Source organism: Notamacropus eugenii, chromosome 5 (genome assembly GCF_028372415.1).
Source record: "Notamacropus eugenii isolate mMacEug1 chromosome 5, mMacEug1.pri_v2, whole genome shotgun sequence".
NCBI classification, from domain to species: domain Eukaryota; kingdom Metazoa; phylum Chordata; class Mammalia; order Diprotodontia; family Macropodidae; genus Notamacropus; species Notamacropus eugenii.
Window position 1 is genome coordinate 405,843,921 of NC_092876.1, and position 24,291 is coordinate 405,868,211.

At 39.1% G+C, this 24,291-nt stretch overlaps 1 protein-coding gene across 6 annotated transcripts in view; it reads right to left on the minus strand.

Annotated features, from left to right (window-relative positions):
- INPP4A (inositol polyphosphate-4-phosphatase type I A) overlaps positions 1–24,291 on the minus strand; it is a 202,446-nt gene that overhangs the window by 76,023 nt on the left and 102,132 nt on the right. For 5 of the 6 annotated variants that reach the window (XM_072614604.1, XM_072614602.1, XM_072614603.1 and 2 more), the window contains exons 3-5: positions 7,737–7,808; positions 1,666–1,870; positions 552–596 (exon numbers count right to left, since the gene is read on the minus strand). In XM_072614604.1, coding sequence (XP_072470705.1) covers positions 552–596; positions 1,666–1,771 — 151 coding nt within the window. In that variant the 5' untranslated portion in view covers positions 1,772–1,870; positions 7,737–7,808. The remainder of the gene's footprint in view (positions 1–551; positions 597–1,665; positions 1,871–7,736; positions 7,809–24,291) is intronic. The other variant, XM_072614601.1, reaches the window with a different exon arrangement.

Genomic DNA, 24,291 nt, shown 5'->3' on the forward strand with positions numbered 1-24,291 from the left:
CAGGTCTTGATTCTTACTGCAGGGTTTTTCCACACACCCTGTGTCCTGAAGGTAGTCAGTGTCCCTGACCTCTGTGACCACCATCCAAGGAGAACAAAGGAAGGAGTATCGAAGAGCATTAGTCATAAGGAGAGGGAAATCTTTAGACTGCCAGAAGCAGCAATATCCACACTCCTCAGCCATCATTATTGCTCAGCTAGATCAAAACAGAAGGTTGTATTTTGGGCAAGAGCATGGGCTGCATGGGGAGGAGGTGTGGAGTGCTGTTCCTGATGCAGGATCACCCCCCTGACTCCTACTGTCACCAAAATTGTCTAGTTGGGTAAGAGGGAGAAGTCAAATGATATGAGGGAAGGCACTCAGCTCCAGTGTGCACAAATTCCTAATTTCTCTCAGGATTGTGACAAGAAATTCACGCCTGCCTTGGCTTTATTTTCTACAGAAATATTTTGGCCACAGCAACAAGTCCTCAGAGAATTCTGAGGTGATGGTGATACTAAATTTGTGCTAACCATACATTCTAAAAGTAACATCTTAAAAACAATACCAACCCAAGCTGAATTCTAATATGGGCTCGTCTGGATCCTGGATATTTCCTAGATGGGAAAAGAAATGGTAGAACATAACCAGTCTGCAAGAAAACAGGCACACTAATTCACTGCTGGCAGAGCTGCGAGCGGGGGTCACGGTTTTAGAAAACAATTTGGAATTACGCCGAGGGAAGTTCCAAAACTGTTAATATCCTCTAGCCCAACAATCTCATTCCTAGCCTTAGGCTCCAAAACACCCAATTGTAAGAAAGTATCAGTAAAGCACTCTTCCTATTTGTAATTCCCCAAAGGTAGAAACAAACCACATGTTCAGTCATTTGAAAATGGCTGAACAAATGGTAGTGAGTCAATTTAGTAGAATATTATTATGCTAGAAAGAAAAACAAACATAAATAATTCAAGGAAATATGGTAAGACCCACATGAAGTGACAAAGAGTGAATAAAATGGAAGCAAAATAATACACGTACTGACTACAACTGTATAAATTAAAACAACTTTAAATGGCAATTAATTTAAAAGCACTGGAAAATATTGCATTAACATATAACATACCTAGCATTACTTTCAACTGAGTAGAAAACTACTCAAGTTAACGTAGTAATAGCTGTATTCATTCTTTTAAGCTATTTAACCTCTTTTCAAGGAGTGCACAATTTGTATATAGTGAGGTTTTATATTTCTTGAAACAAAATGTATCAACAAATTACATTTAAAATATTTTTTAAAAATAACTGGGGTTGGAGAAAGAAGGGCATAACACATTGTTGGTACACTGTAAATTGGTTGAACTATGTTGGAAAGCAATTTAGAATTATGTGAAAAGTGACTACGGGTGTGGATCATCAAATATAATCTCAAAGTGTGTGAGTGTGTGTGTGTACGTGTGTGTGTAGGTGTGTGTGTGTACGTGTGTGTACGCATGTGTGTGCGTGTGTGTTTTCTTTCTCTCTGCAATGGAAAATTTAACGTAACATTAGACTGGTAGCACCATAGGTAACTACTTTAGTCTTAGAGGCAGTCACCATTTTCTTTGTCTTTCAATTTAAGTTGGTGTTTGTATCTGCCTCAAGGTTAGCTCATCTCAACAGACCAGGGGGAAATGCGGGACTTACCTGCCAGAGACAGTCCCAGCATGTCAGAGGTAACATCGATAGTTGAGGCCCGCTGCACTGAACGGGACTTCGAGCCATGACGAGGGCTATGTTCTCTTGCTGTCATGGTGTCATGGGCAATTGGTGTGCTTCTCCCTGCTCTGACCACGACGATTTCCAGGAATGTCCTGTCACTGAGCCCTATTCACCTGGCATGGCAGCAGCCCTGAGTAAGAAAGAACAAATAACATAAATCTGAAGACTGAAGTCAGATTAATAGCAAGATACCATCCTACACACAGCTGCTAAAGCCATTTTCTATAAAGGCAATTCTGACCATATGATTCCTCTATTGATCAACTCCAGCAGCTTCCAATTGTCTCTAGGACCAAAGATCAATTATTCTGTTTAGCTTTTAAAGCCTTATACAACCTAGTCCCAATCTGTTTTTATAGGCTCACTGGACGTTACTCCACCTCCCACATTCTGAAATATAACCAAATTAGCCTCCCTGCTATTCCTCCAACACTCCCTCTCCAAGGTCTGTCCCTCTGTATAGCATGCCTAGAAAATACACCTTCCTTAGCAGCATGTCAGAGAGTCCCCTTCTTCCTTTAAAGATTCAGCTCTGGTGTCATCTTCTGCACGAAGTCTTTCCTGATTCCCCCAAATGCTAGTATCTAACTTCCCAAACTAACTACTATTTAACCACTTTGTATGTATCTTAAGATGTCTGTATTTTTTTATATGTACTTGTCTTCCCCATTAAAACTTCAGCTCTTTGTCAATAGGGATGTTCTCCTTCTTTGTACTGGTAATCTCAGGACCTAGTACACCTGGCATATAAATAGAAGCTTATTAAAGACTTGTTGTTGGGTTTATTGACCTCCACAACATTTTTAAAAAAGAAATTTCCTTTTTTGTTGTGAACATAATGAACTTCAATAAACAGTTTCAATAAAGATTGAGGCTTTTATATGCAACTTATCTACAATTTGTTTTCTAAGTAGATATATGTTAAATTAATGAGTGTAACTAAACTATTCTTTGTGTTTGTGTTCTTTCATTACGTTCCAAATCGATCAATAATGAAACACCACTCGCACAATGATGAGAAGAATATTGAGATATTGCCACATATAGCTATGGGCATTCTCCTCCCTCTCCCTAAATACACAATTATTTCCAAGATGAATGATATTCTTTTCTAGAAAAAAAGATGTAGAGTACAACTTCATTTAAGGAATAAAAATTTGTTTCTTAAAATTAGTTTTCCTTTTAAAAAAAGATACCAAAGCTTGTATAAAATATGAAAAATCTTTAAAAACCCAAAACAATTCAATAAAATGTGTATCTTAAGAACCAAAAGGCACATTAAAGCCAACACAACTCAATATATTTGACCATCTACAGATATCCTTTACGTATTGCAACTTTCCCTATTGTGGTTTCACTATATCATGGGTCAGCATAAGAAATTAAATGGGAATTTAGGGAGAGTTTTACGAAAACTGCAGACAACAAGCAAAGGCCAATGAATGACACAGAAAAAATTTAGAAGCTCAGAAATGCATAAAATATATGTACAGTATTGTATAACAACAACATATTTTCTCTCTTAATAACATAATAATTCAGACTTCTTCTCTGGTATGAAAGGAGGGCCAAAAAATTTAACACAAACTTTCCAGATCACAGGAGTACCATGTTCCTAACCCTTATGATATGGAAGTGATAACTGTACTATTTACCAAGAGAGTGATTTTAATAACATCCACAGGATTTTGGACTGGAGGGAACTTTAGAGATTATATAATCAAATTCTTTCGTTTTACAAATGAAGAAACTGAGAGATGAGGGGATAAGTAGCTTACCCACTGTGACAACTACTAAATATTAGAGCTGGGATATGAACCTAGCTTTTCTAATGACAAATCCTAGCTGCTTCCTTAAATTAGTAAATTGTCCTAAAGACCATATATACGTGCATGTCTTTGCATAAACACACACAGAGTGTTGCAGAGAGGCCAAAGTACTATCTTAGAGTGAGGAAGAGTTGGGTTAAAATTTTGCTGCAGACTCTTGTGATCCTGAACAAATGATTAATCTCTGGATGCCTCAGGCAACTCCCTAAATTGTAGACTAGGTGGGATCTGCATTGGTGCATGGAGTTCCTCACATTGACTAAATCATAGATCAAAGACATACACACACACACACACACACACACACACACACACACACAGAGTCTTCTTTACACACAGGTATATTTATTCATATGAATTTATATCTGTCTGTCTGACTGTCTGTCTGTCTATCTATCTATCTCTATTTCCAACTTTTCCCATCTTCCACTTTACTTTGCAAAGCTCTTCAAAAACACCCACCGTTGCTTGGAGTCTCTGCTTTCTTTTCATAAAGTCTGTGCCAATGACTAACTCTAGCCTAACAGAGAAGTGGCCATACACCGAGTATGGAGGCTCTAGGCAGCATGCCACAGCAGACACATCAGGAGAACCCAGCATTGCCGTAAGTCACATTTGATTCACATCTTGACCCCTTCTTTGTAACAACAAGGAAGTCTGACAGATTTCCAATCAACAGCTCTAACTCCTAGTATTTAAAAACAGTTTTAGAACTGACCATTACCTTTGCTTGGCACCTCCTTTCCCCCATAAGTCAGAAGCAGGCTCCTCCCACATCCTCCTAAATAAACACCTTCCTTAGCAGCACCTTGAAGAGTCCCCTTCTTCCTTTAAAGAGTCAGCTCAGGTGTCATCTTCTGCATGAAGTCTTTCCTGATTCCCTCAAATACTAGTGTCTAACCCTATGCAGATCTGCTCCATTTCTCTCCTCCCCTGGTCCACTCCAATCTTGTTCACATTTGCTCATTGCCTCAGAAAAACTAAGACTTGTTAAAGACCTTAGCTGAAAAAGGCCAAGGTCTCCCACTGCATCCAGGGCCATCTCCAGCCATCCTGATCTACATCTCACCATTGGACCCAGATGACTGTGAGGGAGAAAGTGAGGTTGGTGACTTTGCACAGCCCTCCCTTGCTTAAATCCAATTCACCTGCATGTCATGGCATCACCTCCCTGATGTCACGGTCCTCTTTGAGAATGAAGGACAAACAACAACATTTGTTCTAGCTCACTACATTTTGGTCCTGAGCTCTGCTGTAACACTGACAAAATCCATGCCATCTTCCCCCCTGCTAACACCTGGATTTAACCAGAACTTGGCTTTTGCCACGTTGGCCACATTCAGGAATGGAAATATATCCAATTCTGTTAACCTGGCTTTGAAATTCAACTCTCAGACCACAACTTCTATCCTTCCACCTGTCCTACTCTCAAGTTCATGCTAACACCTTCTCTTACCTTCACCGCACTTCTGATTCCTTATCTCACCCATATTCTCCCAGTCTATCTCTCCCCTGCGGGTTCCTTCATAACTGTGGTTGGCTATTTTAAAACCCTTCAAACATGATTTCCCATAAGTTGTATTTTCTTAATTCCTATCCCCGAATAACCTCCATAATCTGGTTCCTTTGTACTTATTACAGGGTTGTTGTTTATTACTGGTGAGAGTCAATAGAACTGAAGTTATCTACTGTAAAATGTATGGTAAATAACTTCAAATGGGCCCAGAATGCCATGCAGCACAATTTCTACCCTCATCTTATTGACCCCTAATTTATTTCCTATTGTAACTAATCCAAACTGTTCTACTTTCCTCCCTGTTCCAAAGGGCCCATACTTAGAGTATACATAGCACCCTATATGGCAATAAGAACACTGAGGTTTCCTCACCTCCTGTCATCTACTTTTCAAAAGTCTGCATCTTTCCTCATTTTTTTTCTCCTTTTAAACTTAAAAAAGCTACCAGAACTCTTTGTTCAGATCAATCAATCCCTTAGAGTCCCACCCATTAGCTTTAATATTAATTCAAAGTTAATCTACTTTCTCATTCATCTCAAACTTCTTCTCATATGCCTACAAGCATGCTCAAATCTCTCTGATGACATTCCTTGACACAACTACCTTATCCAGATACTTTCCCACATCCAAAAAAACTGCTTACACTTAATACCTCCACTTCCAATCTCTCTTCAACCTCCCGCTGAAGTTTCCATCCTCTCTACTCTACTGAAACTCCATGTCAGAAGTTGACAGTGACAAAAATCAAATGCCCTCTTTAGTCCTGGAACAGACTCTCCTGTTTCTACTACTGCCTCTCTTAACTGTTCCTTCTGTCTCCTCATCTTCTGAAACCCTTAAGACAGTCATGTCCCCCAAATAAACACAAATATACTTATAGTAGCTTTTTTTTTTTCTGGTGGCAAGGATATGGGAACCAAAGGAGGGCCCATCAATTGGGTAATCAGCTGAACAAACTATGGTCTATGAGGGACAGTTTCAGAGAAATTTAGAAAGACTCCTATGAACTGCTTAAGAAGAGAATAATTCATACTATATATTAATACCAGAACAACAAAGTAGAGACAAACCACTTGAGAATTCTAATTAATGTAACTATTAACCATAATTCTAGGGGACCAAATACGATGTGCCTCCAGACAAAGAGGGGACATACTCAACATGGAGAATAAGACACATCTTGGACATGGCCATTATGGCAATAGGTTTTGCTTGAAAAAATTAATGTTTTTAATTAAAAATTAATTTTAAAAATATCGTTATATCTCCTCCGAGACTTCCCAAATTTTTCCCTCATGCCCATCTCTCCAATTACCTAGGAGATAAATATGATCAACTGCCTCTAAGACATCTTTACCTTGATGTCTCATTGGCACTCAAACTCAACAATGTCCAAAACTCAGCTTATCGTGACCCCACCTAATACTTCTACCTAATACTTGTGTTATCTCTGACTTTTCCCTCTCCTTCACCTCTCATACCTACCCAGCTACCTAGTATTTTGTCAACTGGACTACTCCCATACTAATTCAAGCTTTGATTTACCACTCCCCTGAGATGTCACGATAGCCTCCTGACAGGTCTTCCTGCTTTTGTTCGTCCTCTACTCTCCTTTAATCTAATATTCAATAGCAATGCAATAATCAATAATTCAATAATACTGCTACTAATCTTCTATATGTATAGCTCCAGTCATGTGACTTTCCTCCGCTCAGAAATTTTCAGTGGCTCCCTATTGGTTTTCTGATTAAAAGTTCAGACCTCTTTGACTAGAACTCAAGACAATCCAGAAACTGGTGCTACCCTAAGCTTTCTCACCTTAGTTCATATCTCCCTTTAGCCATTTATTCTAGGCTCTAATCAAACTGACTAAATAATAATAACTAGCAGTTGTACAGCACTTTAAGGATGATAAAGTGGCTCTATAAATATCACCTTGTTTTATCTTCCCAATAACACTGGAGAGTGGCTGCTATTATTATCTGCATTTTGTAGGTAAGAAAACTGAGGAAAACAGAGGTTAAGTAACTTGCCCAGGTCACACAGCAAGTAAGTATCTGAGACTAAGTTTGAACTCAAGTCTGCCTAACTCCATTATGCACTATGTACTGTTCCTTGAACATGCCCTGTGTTTTCTAACTTCTGTGTCTTCACTCAGACTATTGGTTATTTCTAGAATACGCCTTCCTTCCCTTTTTTCTACTGAATTCCTCTACATCCTATAAAGCACAAATCAGATGATACTTGTACAATGAAGCTTTCCATGGTCCCTCAGACTGGATCACTATCTGTCTCCCTTTAGACTTCACACAACATTTTATTTATACCTCTCTAATGCCTTTATTATGTATTATTCTGTATCAAGGTCATGTGCATAGTTGGCCTAGCCCCACACTAACCTAAAAGCTTCAAATCACAGCAGGGGACACATCTTAACTAAATTTTTTTATTACTCCTAATACCTAGGCACAGCATACTACGCACAGCAGTCACTTAATAAATGTCTGCAGAATGGAATGAAACAAAAATTTTGGCTATTCCCACTTTTATATCTTGAGAGTTTCTTTCAACTTACACCAATCAATGACAATAGTCAAGCAAGGACATTTTTATTATCACTGCATGGCAATTTGTATTCTAATTACACTTACAGAAAGTTGTTTTTCTTCAGGAGTGGAGAGACAGGCTGCATTTTTATAGAAGTTGATTCAATTTCATCGCATCTAAAAATAAAGAGATACAACAGGTATTTTGCTAAATGTGAATACACAGAATTTACAGATGCTACAGAGAAAGCTCACATTATAATTTTCAAGGCTGGAATTACGGCAAAGAAAAATATTACTCTGAGCTCTGCTCCACAACTGTTCTATATTTTAATCCAAGCTTTTAGCATCAACAACAACAAAGGCCCACCTGCTGGAGGCTGGGAACCCACTGTTCCTTCTAAATCCAGGGTTTAGTCTGGCCCTGAAACCGCACTGAGACAGCCCAAGAAAGTCTGTCTTGCCTTTGGTCTACAGTTTCCCCAGAAAACAAGTTCAGTTCCTAGGCTGTTCTCAGGGTTCTACTACTCAGAGTGTATTTTCACTTATTCATAGAGGCAGACAGGCAAAGCAGGAAAACTAGGAAACAGAAAGTCCTCCTCCTTCCCCCAGGTCTTTTTCAAAATCTTAGCAGACAGTCTGCCAGAATGACCTTAAAGAAAGGTATCCTACTCTGCTATGATTTAAAAGCAAGCTATAGCATACACCCTCACACTTTCAGCACTCTATTTTCTTGGCACCATATGTAGCTACAGGAAATACCCTTTTCTTCTCTTTTATGCCTTTCCCTAGGCCTCTTTACCTCCAGTTATTCACAAGACAATCTCCAACCCCAGCTCAGTCATTCTCAGTAGGGTAAAGAAATGGTCAGTAAGTCCACAAATCTGGAATAACAGGGTTTATATTACCCAAGACACCGTGCTCTATCTCTGGCCCTAACATGGTCCATATTCCTACTCTGACTAGCTAGAATTCATTATCTTTCTATCCATGTCTTCTTGGTGTCCCTATTTCTGTTCACAGAGTCTTCATTCTTACAGTTACCCAGGCTCAAAACATAATTTTTCATCTTCAAATGCCCTTGTCTCCCTCATTTCCAACCAATTAATTACTAAATCCTATATTTTACCTCAGTGTTTCCTCAATACCATTTCTAGTTCAGGTCGTTATGTAGAAAGCATGGATAACTACCTGTCTCACCTACTATTATGAGAAAAGAGCTTCAGAGTATTATATAAATTATATATATACATAAAGTTATATAAATATATCAGGTATATAAATATATCATGGTTATATAAACATATAAAAGTTACCATTATTGTGTTACCTAAACTACCATCTTCTAACTGGTCTTCCTGCCTCCTCCAATCTGCCCTGTAATAACATTCTTCATATAGAACTCAGATATGTCTTCTCATACGTAAACTTCCAAAAGTCATCTTCCGCCCAGCCTGTAAGGCACTCCACAATTCGATCCCCACCTCCCTCTCTAGACTATTACACAACCTTTTATATACTGGTCTTTTCCAACTAGATTACTCAGTCCATTATTTTCCTCCTCCATGAATTTGATCACAGCTCTCTAAATGAAAAGAGGTATGACTCAAGGGGGCACATTCTTTGCGTTCTGGGAGGCACCTTGAAGCAAGACACAGATGACTAATAAATATTTTTAACTGAATTACAGAGATATTTCTAGCCATGTTCAGTATAAATCTGGCATACTCCTATACTACCCTCCCCCACACATTTAAAAAAAGAGAGACATTTTACTGTATTCAAGAGACTTTCCAGGGCAAAATAAAGACTAGAATAACAGTGCTTTTAAGAGGAGATACTTGAGAGACTAATTTTAATGAGACTACTATGGTTACTGGGGACATTTAATTGAAAAGTATATTCCAGGACACTTCATTATCTAACCCCCAGTACACAAAGATAATTTTCACTGACAAATTAGACTACACTTAACTTGCAAGTCTCATTAATATAAGTTAATTCACCAAGAACTGTACTATTCCCAAGGTCCTTTTTCACCTCTAAGTCCTGGTGATTAATCATTTGAAGACCAGTTCTCATTAGAGAGGGAAAAAACTTTTTAAAAGAAAGGAGGACAACATGTGGCTGGGAGACCAATTGCCCCCTTTCTTATCTACCCTCAGAGAACTAGTAACTCTATGCACTGTCAGCTAATAGGAATCAATAGTACACTCTGACATGATTTCTTGTTGGGCAGGTCACAGAACCCCAAGAGACTTTACTTCTGTTTTCCATAAAAAAAGACAAATCACAGCTTACTAAACCTCAGAGATATCCTCTTACTTTGCACCCTCTTCCACAAACATACATCTAGTATCTGGTGGCACTCAGCACAAGAGCCTGGAGAAAAGCAATCAATAAAGGCTCACGCAATTATCAATGACTGGGACTGACAGGTCACTAGAAGACTCTACTGGTCTTCGAGATAGGATCAGAGAACTTTGAAGCTGGAAGGACCGTTGGATATCATCCAGTCCATTCCTGCTCATTTTATAGGTAACCCCTATAGGGGAAAAGTGACCTGTACACATAGTAGGTGGTTAATATATGCTGAAAAGAATTGCTCAAGGCAACGTGAGACAAATAACAATCAGCCTTCTCCCCAACCATAAGATCAAACTATCACAGATTCTGAGAAGGAAAGAGACTTAAGAGGAACAAATGTGGAAACTGAGGCCCAAAGAGCTGATGTGATTTGGGTATTGTCACTCAGACACGTTTTAAAAACTTGCTTTTTAAGCACTGCTGACAAACAGCAAAAGAGATTCATCAGGAGTTTCCCAGAATTACAAATCTCAGAGTCTGAAGGAACCTTGGCTAATGTAACTTATATCCAAACAAGGAAGCTCCTCTACAAATATTTGAGCCTTCTAACTCATCAGCTACTCAGGCAACCCCATTCTACTTTAGAAAAGTTGTAACTGTTAGGAAGTGTTCTACTGTTGTCCTGTCTGAATCTTTGTGACCCCATCTGGGGAATTCTTGGCAGAGATACTAGACTGGCTTGCCACTTCTTCCTCCAACTCATATTACAAATGAAGAAACAGAGGCAAACAGGATTAAGTGACTTGTCCGGGGTCACACAGCTAATGTCTGAGACTGAATTTGAACTCTGATCCTCATGACTCCAGGGTCAGTGCTGTACTAGCTTTATACAAAGCCTCCAAAAGGGGCTGTCCACAGACCCTTAGAATTGTTATAGAACATGTTATTGCCTGACCATTTCCAGAAAGCCCATTTCAAAACAAAGAATAGATTTATGATCTATTGGAGATCCCAAATGAGGAGAAGAAATAGCTGCCAAAAAAATCATTTACTTTGATGTCTTACCCTTCTCTGACTTCTATGGAGAAAAGCCAGCAGGGGAATCAACGCATCATTGCAGTCCAGGGAATTGTGGCTTTTGACACACCATCATGGATATTTTCACATCCACTTTATAAATTAGTTTTACCAACAACCTTAGGTATCTTAATATTGCAGTGTATTCTAAAATAAATTAAGATCCCCTTACTTGTAAACCTGATACATTTTTTTAAACACTAATTTCTTAAAAAGTCCACCAACAGGAAAAAAAATTTAGCTGAAAACTATGTAGAGCATGAAGGTGACATATGAGGAAAATTCTCTCGGGTTTTGATCATTTTTAAAAACGTTATTAAGGATCTAAATGTATAGTTACCATACAAAATGAGAAATCATTCACAGTTACTCATATACAGCACTTTAGGATATAAAACACACTTTTCTAACAACACTGATAGTTAATAATTCAAATAGTATACATTTTGTTACACAGATGAGAAAATGGAAGCTTATGGGGTAAAGGAACTGGTCTAAGATTTCTACTTAATAAATACCATAGCTGGAACTGAAATCATATCCACAATATATGGCATATGCCCACATTATAACATCCATAGTTGGAACCCATAATTTTTTTGACTAGAAGTCTAAGGGACAAGTGCACTACATCAGGTGTCAAATACAGAGATCTACTAAACTAAACAGATGAAAATGTAATGGGAATGAGCAACAAGATGATGGACTAGACATTTTCACTAATCCTCATGATCTTTCAAACCTTTCCAAAACAAAAATTACACACCAAAGATGAAGCAACTTCAGCTGTTTCCACGGACTATGACACCCAGAATACAAAAGAAGTTTAAAAAAGAAGAAAAACCTAGGAATTGGAGCTCACTCAGTGCCCCTTTCCTACCTCCCATGCTACCACCAGGAAGGCTGCATGAGCAGACCCAAGGATACAACACAGGCTTACATCATGAGCACCTACCCCTGTACTCTGCCTCCACCTTTGTCTTTCCAGTGCTCTGGAGACACCAGCTCCAGACTGAAGAAGTTTGTTCAGGGCTAGATAGCCAGCATGACCACAGCTGCCAGGAGCTACAATCCTGAAGCACCAGTGCTGCAAAGCTCTGAATTTTAAGTGCCAGGGAAAACAGACTCTGAACTGCTGGTGCCAGATTAAAGAACTGAGGGAATGTAACAGGTCATCAGGAAAGGAAACTATATGGAGAGGTGGGAGGCAAGGTAAAACACTCTACCAGGCTTGAGGGAAAGAGCACATCATCTAGTTAGGGCCAGTTCTGACCATTCAAAAGTCAATTGAGGCAGAGATCCAGGCTGGTGAATTGTGAATTGCCCAGTATGGAAGGGCACTGATATGCTTTGAGATCCAGTCCCCAAGAAAATCACAACCTGAGAGGAGGGAGTTGGAGTGAGTGATAAGGGAAATGGGTGGGGGGTAGACCAAAAGTACCAAAGATTTCACGAAGAAGACAACTTTGAACATAAAGAAATAAATCAATAAGAAAAACAGTAACAACAGAAGGAAATATGGCCTCTAGATCTAGTAAAGGAGTTCAAGTATCTACAAATAAATATTGCAAAATAACGAAAAATAGTCCAACACTTGATGAGACAGAGGAACCTGTGGAATGTGAGAACATGAAACCACAATATGTTATTTCTAAGTGATTTAAATTGTTTAAAAGATAAATGAGAACTATGAGCAGAATTTATATCCAGAACAAGAAAAATAATAGAATAGAAATAAAAATGGAATTTACACTGGCAAGCCTCACCAGAGAAACAAAAGAAAAAACAATAGATTGGGAATGCAAATACATAAAAGTAAAGGTCAACCTAGAAGAAAAGCAGCAAAATAAGCTGAAAAATATGCTCACTATTAAAGCAAAACACAATGTGGAAAGACAGGATGTGCAAAGACAACCTAAGGATCAAAGTTCTCTCAGCAAAACACAACAGGACAAATATTATACTATAACGAAGGAAATAATAGAACCACACAGAACTTCTAAACATAGGAAATGAAACTCCAATTGAAAGAATTCAGTTTGCTTTCAAAAAATCCCCCAAGGCAGCAAATTCCAAGACATATAGTAGCTAAATTTAACAATTCAATTTAGGTAAGTTCCATAAGCCAGCAGGAAAAAAATCTCTCAAATACAAGAGAAAGGACATTCAATAGCAAGACTGTTCCTCATCTACCTGAAAAAGAAGGAAGGAATGGAATAATAGGTTCTGAGGCTCAATGCTGCTCAGGATGAAGTTCAGGATGACCCAACCTGGAAATAAGACAAAAGACGGATGCTCAGTAATAAAAAAAGAGTTTGAAACATTTTAAGAAAGAAAAACAGAACTGAAGAGATTATGTGCCTCTCTAATATCCCAAATAATAGAAAAGCAGGAGAATGAAGCAGACAAGGACAGTAACAGAGTGACAACAGAGAGATCAGTGAGACCAATAAATGTATAAACGGAAAGTGATGAAGGCAGAAATCTAAGAGGTCCTATGGACAGAACCTGTCAAACACCGTGCCTACAACAAGTGAATGTTTCTTTTGTCAGAATACATTACAACATACATAAAGGAGGGGAGGGGAGGGGAGAGCTGAAGGAGGATGGAGAAGAGTGAGGGATGCTCCAGGCTCAATTCAAGGACTAGCAATGAGGATAAGGTGAACTCTGGTTTCACAAAGAGAAGAGCCTCCAGAAGAGTAGATGAGAAGGAGGGAAAGAGTGTAAAGAGGGGAAAGGAAAGAGGTCTTTCTTTGGAGGTAAGAAGGGGTTCTAATGATGAATGTGCCTATGGGCAAAAAAAAAGATGGTTACTGAAGAAAGATGAAGACCTTACAGTGAATGAGGCCTGGGGGATTTGGTGCTTCAGAAGTCTACTTGTACTGGGAGGGAGAGAGTTAGAACCCCAGAGACAACTGGCACCTGGAAGACTGAAAGAGCATGGACACAGGAGGTGATTTCCAGACAAATGTAGAAAACAGAGGGTATAGATCAGTGGAAGGCTGCATAATTAAGCACATGGTGAGGGAGTGACCCTACCACACAGGAGTGTCCTCTCTGACACCTGCAATAACTGGCATTGTTCTAGAAGTAAGGCACAATGGAAAAAGGGAATCCATAAGGCCAGCCCTACAAGGCACTGGCAGAAAGGGGGAAGAAGAGTCTAGAATGGATGCCCTGAAAGCTTTGACTGAATGAAGAATATAGAAAAAGGAGAGAGAGCAAATAATTACAGGTGTCAGAATCAGAAAATAAAGGTCTAGAGAAAACAGAAGGTGAAGATGAATAGTGAAGACAGTAAAAAAAAATCCTTTCTGAAAAGGGGTGCAAAAATGAAATTTAAAAACTAATGAACAAGACTAGTTAAAGGGGAGGAGAGAAAGAGAAAATGTTAAGAAGAGGAGCTCAGGGGTGAGGGGAAAAAAGCCTGTGGAAAGAGTCTCTTATCCCCCCACCCCCTGGCCTGCCTGCCTGCCTGTCTGTCTGTCTGTCTCTCTCCTCCCCTCCCTCTTTTCTTTCTCCTTCCTCTCTCTTAAATTGCACAGGCTAGACAAAAACAATCCAGGTAAAAGCACAGTCCTGCTTTATACCCTTAATTGGCTCTATGAACAACAACCCATTTTTAAGGTGACACAGTCATACTAGTAAGTTGTTTCAAAAGCAATGTCACAAATGGAAGATCCATTTCTAGGCAGCCAAAATGCAGACCAGAAAAACTTAAGTTTCTATAAAGACTAAAATATATAATGGGGATGGGGAGGGGGCGGATGAAGGGGAGGGAAAGAATAGGCTAGACTACTTGGATATATTAACAAGTCTGTGTTGTGGGACGCAAGGCACAAAAGGCTTCCTGAGCTTTGCAACTGATGTGTGACTAGTAGAGGACAGGGGACTTTATCTATATGGATGAACATAAGAAAGTGACATGGATCAGGGGGAAGAAGGAGCAGGGACAGCAGCTTTCTCTAAGATAAGAAGGAGTCAAAAATAATGTCTTTCCCAAAGGCTAAAATGGCGCAACTACAGAATACAATGACATTCTGGAAAAGGGACAGAAAAATGACTAGTTTTTTTCTTATTTGTAATTTAGGATCTAGCTAAATACAAAGCCTTATACAAATCTGAGTGTTTTAATGGTTTAAGAACCAATTTCCTGGGGCTATTAGGTGGCCCAGTGAAAAGAAAACCAGTCTGGAGTCAGGAAGGCCTGAGTTCAAATTTGACCTCAAACACTCAGAAGTCACTTAAACCCAATTGCCTCCCCCCCAATCCCCAATTTTCCTGCCCCTGCTGTTCAAGAACCTGGAGTAGCCCTACACAGCCAATTAATTGATCAATAAGCATTTATTAATCATCTGTGCTAGACCTTTGGATACAATCACAAAAGTGATAAGGAACATAGAAGAATCATATACCAGATTACATTAACAACTAAAAGAATCTTAAATATAATGCCACTTGAAAAGAGCTTTGTTGAGAACCAGAGATGGAAGTATAAAAGACATACATTTGAAGCACAGAAGGGACAGCGCACCATGTTCACAAAGGCTCAAAAATGGGCCATAGAATGTAGTGTACTGGTAACAGCAGCAGGACAGTTTGGTTGGAACATAATATGTGAAGCAATATGCAATCAGTTAGAAAAAGAGACATAATGAGTTCATATTTTATCTCAGAGAAAATGAGGAGTCACTGAAGGTTCTTGAACCAGGAAGTGACATAGTCAGAACTCCACTTGAGGAATATTACTTTAGCAGAGGCGTGGAAGATGGATCAGACAAGAAAGAGATTGGATGCTGAGAGGTCAAATTTGATGACTACTGATAATCGTTCAGACAAGAGGTGATGAGAACTAGGGCAAAGGTGCCTGTGGTGTGAGGAAAGAGGAGGATACATGTGAAAGATGTTTTGGAAGTAAAACTGACAGACTTCTTACCCTCTGATGTATCCTGAACCCCTCCCTCCTTCAGCACTCTGCTGAAGCCAGTGGACCTCTTATCAGAGTAATGTTTTCAAATGAATAACATAAAATAACACAGTGTTACAAAGGAAATCATTTATATTGAAATACAGTTGTCAAAATATTAGAAAAACAAGTTCACAAACCCCAGCTTGAGAACCTCTGTTCTAAAACTCGCAACATCATGTAAATACCAATGTCCATGTAGTCTCCTTTGTGTGTGTATATCTGAGTGTGTGTGTGTATCTCTTCTGTCATTTACTGTTACTGGTAATATGTTACAGCCTAGATACATTTCAAAGGTGGCTCATCATTTCCTTTCGGGTACATACAATTTTCATTCCTCAGAGATTCTGAGATTCTATGATTCCCAAACATAAAATATCACCAGAACATTAGTAGTGACATGAGGAAGTGGGGGGGAGGGTTGTTTCAGGGAGGAGCATGGGATCACAGAATACAATCCACTATACGCTAAATGCAATAAAATTGTACATGTATAGCCTTTAAAAGATTGCATGCCATCTTAGGGAGGGGAGAAAATTTAGAGCTCAAAATCTTACAGAAGTGAATACTAAAAAACTAAAAATTAATGAATGAGAAATTTTAAAAAATAAATGCAATCCAAGTGACTTTCTTCTTCCTATTCAGTTCTGGGCTCGGAATGAAAGTACCCACTAATTATAGCATTACTGTTAAGCATATAATCTTGTGAATGAATAAATAGTAACCTTATGTTACCTCAATAAAAATGAAACAATTTTCTAGTAGAAAAGATATACAAGTAACACAAGGGATGATATAAATAGCCACCTGACAAAGAACAAATGCCACTATACCCTTGTTTTTTTTCCTTTGATGAGAGTAAAAGAAATCTGTTGAGATGTCTCTGGAATACAATGTTATCTTTTGAGGGATTTATAATAGAGGTTTTGATTCTACACAATTGAAAACTGTTCAATCAATATCTACCAGAAGCAAGACTACACAGGGAAAACATATTCCATAATGAAGAGGCAGCACAGTACTAGGAAGGAAAGCGTTGGGAGTCAGGGAAAACAGGAATTCTATTCTCAGTCTCTATGTGTAACTTCATGTATGAAAAAAGTCACTTTACCAGATTTGGTTTCCTCATGTTAGACAAGAATAAGGAAACAAGACTGTTTTGAGGAAATCACTTTGTAACAAAGTTATCAGCCCTGTGCAGGGGACCAATTGTCTAATTCAGTCTCTGAATTTTTTGTGAGGGGGAATAAGGAGAGAGAAGGATCAAGGCCACTTCAGGGAAACCCACAACCCACAACCCTCAAGTAATGATAAACAGCAAAGTTGATGAGCACTGAGCTAAATAGGAAGCACGATGAACAAATACTTTTGATGGGGTTCAGACTCTGGAAGTCTCCTTGAGCTCCCCTGGAATCTTCCCACTTAATCTGGCCTTTTTTACTCAAATCTATTATTCCCATTAGTTCCGGCAGTCTCGGAAGCCCATAGGCTTTTCATTATCATTCTACTCAGGTCTCTCTGTTGCATCCCCCACCCTTGATCCCATCAAAATCCCATTCCCCAGGCTGCTGACCATTTCCATCAAGATATGTATTCATTCCCATACTGCCCCTATCAAGATCTCTGGATTGCCCCACCTGCTTCCCACCTAGGCGCCCCCAAGTCAGATATCTCCTGATAGCCTCCAGCTGTTTCCAGCCTTTGACCCTCCTTGGATTCCCTCCTTGGACTTCTCCTCAAGACCCTTCCTAAACCCCTCCTCCCATCACCCTGGACTACCAGACCACCCCCCAGACCCCTCCCACACTCTTTTCTGTATTCAAGTTCCATCTTGCCTCCATGAAGGCGCTCACATTCAATCCAGCTCAGACTCTGTCTAGCTGAGATTCTATCTGGCCCGCTTGTGAATACAAGCATCGCAAATGCTTAGGCTCCTTAAGAGGCAACCCAATTTGGCGAATCTTTAATAAACTTTGTTTTCTTTGGCTTTAAGAAGGCTTGAGTCGAATTCATTTGAGCATAACCTGGACTGTCAGTATTTTGGGGTCCCTCATCACTTTCACTCTCATTCTTTCCTTACCTTTCCCACCTTCAACTGGCTACTGCAGATTCTATTTGCAAGGCACTGATTGAATAATACTTATAATAGCTAGCTCACATCTACGTAGTGCTTTATTAAGGTTTGCAAATCACTACACATATCTTATGTGATCCTCAAAACAATTATTATCTTCATTTTACAGATGAGGAAACTGAGGCTAAGAAGAACACAAGTGAAAAGAAAAAGGAGGTTAAGTGACTTGCTCACAGTCACACAGAGTATCTGATGCAGGATTCAAACTCAGAGCTTCTTGACTCCAAGCCCAATGTCAGCTCATGACATAATCCATTTTTACATACACACACGAAGGAAGGAGAATTTGCAACTCAAAATTTTTTAAATGAATGCTTAAAAATTATACATAATTGGGAAATATTTAAGAAAATCAATAAATTTTTTTTTCTAAGTTAAGTTGCTTAGCATGATCTCCCTTCTTTGCAGATGGGGATGACAACAGGGGTGGAATGCTGCTCAGGCTCTCAGGCACAAATGACATGTTGGCTGGTTTTGCCAAATTATTTTTTTATTCTCTCTCTCTTTTTATACCTTGTTTAAAACAAGGTTGAAAGGTCTTTGGGTGAACAGAGGGATACACTGAGAAATAAAGGTGATTTAAAGACAAAGGATCCCAATAAAAATAAGGTGTCTGGGTAAAGCAGTTTACAAAGGCATTTACAAATAAAACATAGCAAATTCAAAACCAAAAATAATCTCAAATTTTTAAAAATAAAAATCATAGAAACTAGGGTTGGAGGGTGGGTGGGCTGTGACTTGTTTACAGTCATACAACTAGTTAAAATCCTGCCTGAGAGCCATTAGCCCTCAGGACACACAAACACCAAGGTCTGGATTTAAGATTCCTGCTCCACAGGAAAATATCAAGATAAGACACTCCCTCAGGGAACTAAATCTGAAAAGGCAGCAACACGAATTGACAAGTGGAGGAAGACTGCCTTTCAGGGGGGGAAGTCCTGCCGACGAGGCTCTAACGGTGAGGGCCTTATGTGGCCCACTATATTGGTTTGGCCCGACCATGCATCGCTTTACACCCTGATCATCTTCTTTTGCCCGTTCAGGGGAGAGCATACTCCTTCCTCTTCTCCTCACCCTTCGCCTTCCAGCTCTGGAGCTAGCTATAAATCAAAGCGCTACTGCTACTAGAAGGGGCACTCAGATCCACTCCTCTAGGGATCCACCCGTAAGAACTTCCCTGTATGTGCTGTCTAGCCCATGAGAAAAGACCTCCTTGATGACAGAGGCTGCTGTGCTTTTTGTATCTGTGCATTTAACAAGCGCTTAATGAATGTTTTTGTTTCCTTGATTCATTTGTTCATAAGTCAGGAACTCAAACCCAGGTCCCTCCTGAAGTCCAAGGTGGAGCCTAAGCCTAGTGTTCTTTTCACTACACTACGCCTCCTCTTAAGTGCTAAGATGTGTGCTGATGTGTCTGTAATACTGTTTAGGGTAGTAATAGGCTTTTCTAAAGTCAGCTCTATATTATCTTATACTCCCCTCCACCCCAATAGCAGGTAATAAAAATCGTTAAACTTTCACTGCAAGGGTCCTACTACTTTAAAGTTTAAGAATTACTGCAGTAGGCTTTTCTCCCTACCTTCCCAACTCTATTTATTCTAAGCCCTCCTTAGGCATCAAAACTTCCTTAATCCACACACATCATTCCCATTTTTAGAAGGCCTTGCTCAGGATAAAGTGACAAAGGGTAATCATGAGTTTGACGTAATCCATACTATGTGAGTTACTGTTGGCTGTATTGTACCTTCCATGTAACTCAGGTATTATAAATGTACCCCAAAAATGTACATTCCCTCAGAAGGTTCTGAACGAGTGATGTTACTAAGGCAAGCCGTTTAATCATACCAGTGAGGCCACCTAGTTACCACTTTGTGTAAAGTTAACTCTGCCTGTTCCCATATTTCTCTTTCATCCTAGTCCACAGTCCCATCTTCTTTACCTAGACAGTAACTAGATTTCACAGATTTTGTCAAATACTGGACATTACAACTCCCATCCATTTTTAAACAATTTTTTTTCTGAATAGGAAAAAAAGCACGATTTCCTTTTCACGGCAGAATAAGTAAAACTGCATCCAGGTTAATGAGATTATTGTCATGCAAAATGTATTGTGTTTACTGTGGAGATGGTCACATAGCACTTACAAAGGTTTTCCTAACAGAACATGAAAATTCCATTCTAAGATAAAGTACTTTTATAGATTGCAAGAAGTTAAAAAAAAAATTGAACATGGAATATCAACACAATCCACAATTTATAATCCCTCCCAAGAGTCTCTGCTGCCCTTGGTGATTCAAGTTAAACATAGTTCTCTAGTCAGCTATTAAACACTAGATTGTGTCAAGGCTGATAAGTCTGACAAGCACTGTGGGTAGCTTATATGTGAGATCCGTGGTTACCTTTCTATCAATCAACTACTTATTAAGTCCCTACTATGAGTCAGGCATTGTACTAGATGATACATAAATGAAGCAATTCTTGCCCTCAAGAAGCTTACCATTTATTAACCCAGAGAGAGCACAATCTTGCCCTTTCGTAGCCTATGGAAACATGGCACTATCTCCTGACAGGGTTATGGGAACTTGGAATTTTCAATTCTTTTTTTGTCTCCTGTTTATGACTGGGGAATATGATGCACAAGGCCAAGAAAACACAAAAGTTTCAGAGACAATGACATCAATCTTCTGTCCCCCCTGACCTTCATTATCCAAAAAGAAAATCTAAAATATAACAGATAAAGATAAAATGCCACTGGCTGTACATCTAAGACAAATACACCACACTGTAAAATCAAGTTTAATGGTTTGTGAAAACTTTTTTCAAAAGACAATTGTGTCCCCACCCTCTCCACCCTTCAAAAAAAAAAAAAAAAAGACAATTGTGCTTGCCCTGGTTAAATGTCTTATTAGCTAGGGCAAGGTGACTTGTCTTAAAACACTCATCTATAAAATGAAGGATACATGATTTTTAACACTTGTTTCAGCTTCTGATTCCAAGTACATATAATAACAAGCATTTAGTAAAAACCTACTCTGTATAAGGCAATGGAGCTACCAAGACAAAAATGAGTCCCTTCACTCAAGAAGCTTATATTATATTTTTTGGGATCAGATAACACAAATGTACAAAGTACCTAAAAGGCAACGGGGGAAGCAGAAGGTGGAAGACCAAGAAAAGTCTTGTGTTAGAATTATCTGGCTAAACTATGAAAGAAGCCAAGAACTTTAAGTGGTGAAGTGGGGGAGAAAGCACTCCATCCACCTCCATCCCAACACTGTCTACTTAACAACTGAGAATTTTAAGTGGTGAGGGTTAGAAGAAAACAGAATCTAGAAATGAAGGACAGTCTATAAAGGCATGGAAACAGAGGATTCAATATTAAGTAAAAAACAGCGAAAAGGCCAATTTGCTTGGGCTATAACATGCATAGAAGAAAGCAACATATAATAAAGCCAGAAAGGTAGATTACAGCCAAGTTATAAAAGGCTTTAAATGCCAAACAGAGGAGTATATTTTTGATCAGAGGTAATGGGAAGTCACTGGATAGCTAGGATAACTGCTCTCCCTGAGTTCAAATCTGGCCTCAGACACTAAGGGTGACCCTGGACAAGTCACTTAACCCTGTTTATCTCATTTCTTCACCAACACAATGAGCTAGAGAAGTAAATGGCATCTTTGCCAAGAAAACCCCAAGTGGGGTGATGAAGAGTGAGACACTACTGAAATAAATGAACAACAACTAGGGAGGCACTAGGGGTTATCAAGGACTGGAGCAACAAAGACACACCTGTGCCTTTGATAATCAATTAAGTCTCTAATAACTGATGATTGGTTATGTCATCAAGGTCATACTTTAACCTCTAAGTGTTACAGTTGGAATTAGTTACAGAGGAATTACTGTCACTAAGCTGTATCAATTGAATCTGTAGTATAGTGGAAAGAGCACTGAAGTAGAACAAATCACTCTCCTCCCTTGAGATTTGGTTTCTTTATCTGTAAAATGGAGATAAACTATTTGCTTTACCACTTACTAGCTTGGGTGGCCCTGGATAAGTAATTTCACTTCTCCAGGTCTCAATCTCATCTATAAACGAAGTGGTTGTATCTGATGAACAAGAAGCAAGGAAATCCTGCAGTTTTACCATAATTCTGACACAGAAGCTTCTCTTATTAGCAATTCTGGGAATCAAACAGGAGCCCCCAGCTTAAGAGTAGAGGAGAAAGCATTTCATCCATCTCCATCCCAACACTCTACTTAACATCTGGGAACTCAGCCTCTGTAGAATCCAAAGTATATGCAAACAAGTCAAAGAAGTTTTAAAAAAAACACATTTTGAAAGAAGGTTAAGAGTTGCTCTCTCTTATGAAGATAAAACCTGGTTATAAGATTCAGCAATTAAGAAAATTAAAATGGTTTCAGCTAAGCAAAACAGATGACAAAAGACTTTTAGTATATTCTGACTTTTGAAAGACCCATGTACTGGGAACAAAATCATAATGTTTTTAAAATAAAATTTCTAAGACATTTTAAAACTTAAAATGTGGGATGGAGTAAAAAAAAAAGAGGCACCTAAGGGAAACCTTTAATAGATACAATCACTTTATTATCACACGCCCTCAACGGATGAAGATATTTCTCCACAAACCTGTATTTTGGTGAATGACTGACATTAGAGAAAATAATGAAACCCTCCTTGGAAGCAGGAGGCACAGGCTTCAAAGTCAATGTAGTCACAGACTCATTTGATGCACAATTACCATCTGTTCTAATGAACCACAGAAGCCCATGTGCCAATTTGAGATTTTCATTTATTGCAATTATTGCCACATTTACATCAGAAGATTCCTCACAAAAGAAAAAAAGTTGTTTTGAGACATCATAATAGTGCATTGTAGTAGTGGCCAGACAAGTCTTAAATGTAGTATAAACACTGCTTTTTGCTATAACAAATTCTAATTCATTCCCACAAAAGTCTCACTTATTTCTCTCTTTATTAACTGAGCCACTCAATGCTGTCACAATTATCTAATCATTCACCCAGTAGGATGGCCCACAAGACCTTCCTACTTTATTTTTACATGAAAAATATAAAAAAAAAAAGCTTCTGAATAGGTACAAAACAGTGTTATGGAAAACAGTGTATTTTCCAAAGATTTCCATTATAAATGAAAATATGCTAGTTTCTAGGATGACTCACAGCTGAATGGGCAGGGACAAGAACCATTTTCATTCTAATTAAAAAGAGAATCATTACTTAAGGTACCAGAATGTTCCCCTTCCACAGATGTGGTGGGAGAGGAAAGGAGGGGAAAGAGAAGAGCACACATAGCCCTCACACAATGGAAAGATCATATACTAAGTACTCTCCTATAGACAAATTCTTCTGTCAAAATCCTGGTCCCATGCTTATCCCAAAAGGTATGGAAGAACAAGCCTGCAGACTATGCTAGCCTGAGAATCTCACAGAAGACGTATTCCCCTCCATCTTCACCTTCTTGAGACCACACAGACAAAAGCTCTAAGAGCAGTCACTTCCTGGCTGTTGTGCATATTTGGAAGCTAGACCTCTCAGTTTCTTTGGCCTGGCATAAACCTAGAATGGAATGGAAGCAAAAAAGCCTTTTCCCCATTAGGTTTGGGGGATATATCCAGTCATCCTGATGAATAGATCTGGTTACTGGATCCAGATTGGTCAGGAGGAGAAAGTACAGCTGGTGACCTTGCACAGCCCTCCCTCACTCAAATCAAAGTCAACTGCAAGTCATGTCATCATTTCCCTGTTGTCATGGTCCTCTTTCAAAATGAAGGGCAAATACAATCTGTAAGCAGACCAAGCTGCCTGAAGGGGGACCCAGCTAGTTGGGTAACTCAGCCCTCCCTTTCCTTCTCTCCAAAGGGAGGTAAATTTCTAGTTAACTTGATGTTTACTAACTAGATTCCTTCCTACCTTTCCCCTTTCCCCCCAGTTCACGCTGAAACTCATACATGACCACAATGGGTCCCTGGCTAAGCTCCACTTAATGGCTGTATTTTGGGCCCTCCTGGCTTTGACTGAATTTAGATTGAATGTCAGTGGTAACTGTTTCTCTTCTGAACAGCAATCAAGGATCTTTCCCTCCCCACCTGATTTTTGGTTTTGTTTTCTTTTTAACTAAAGTGCCAACTCTTAACT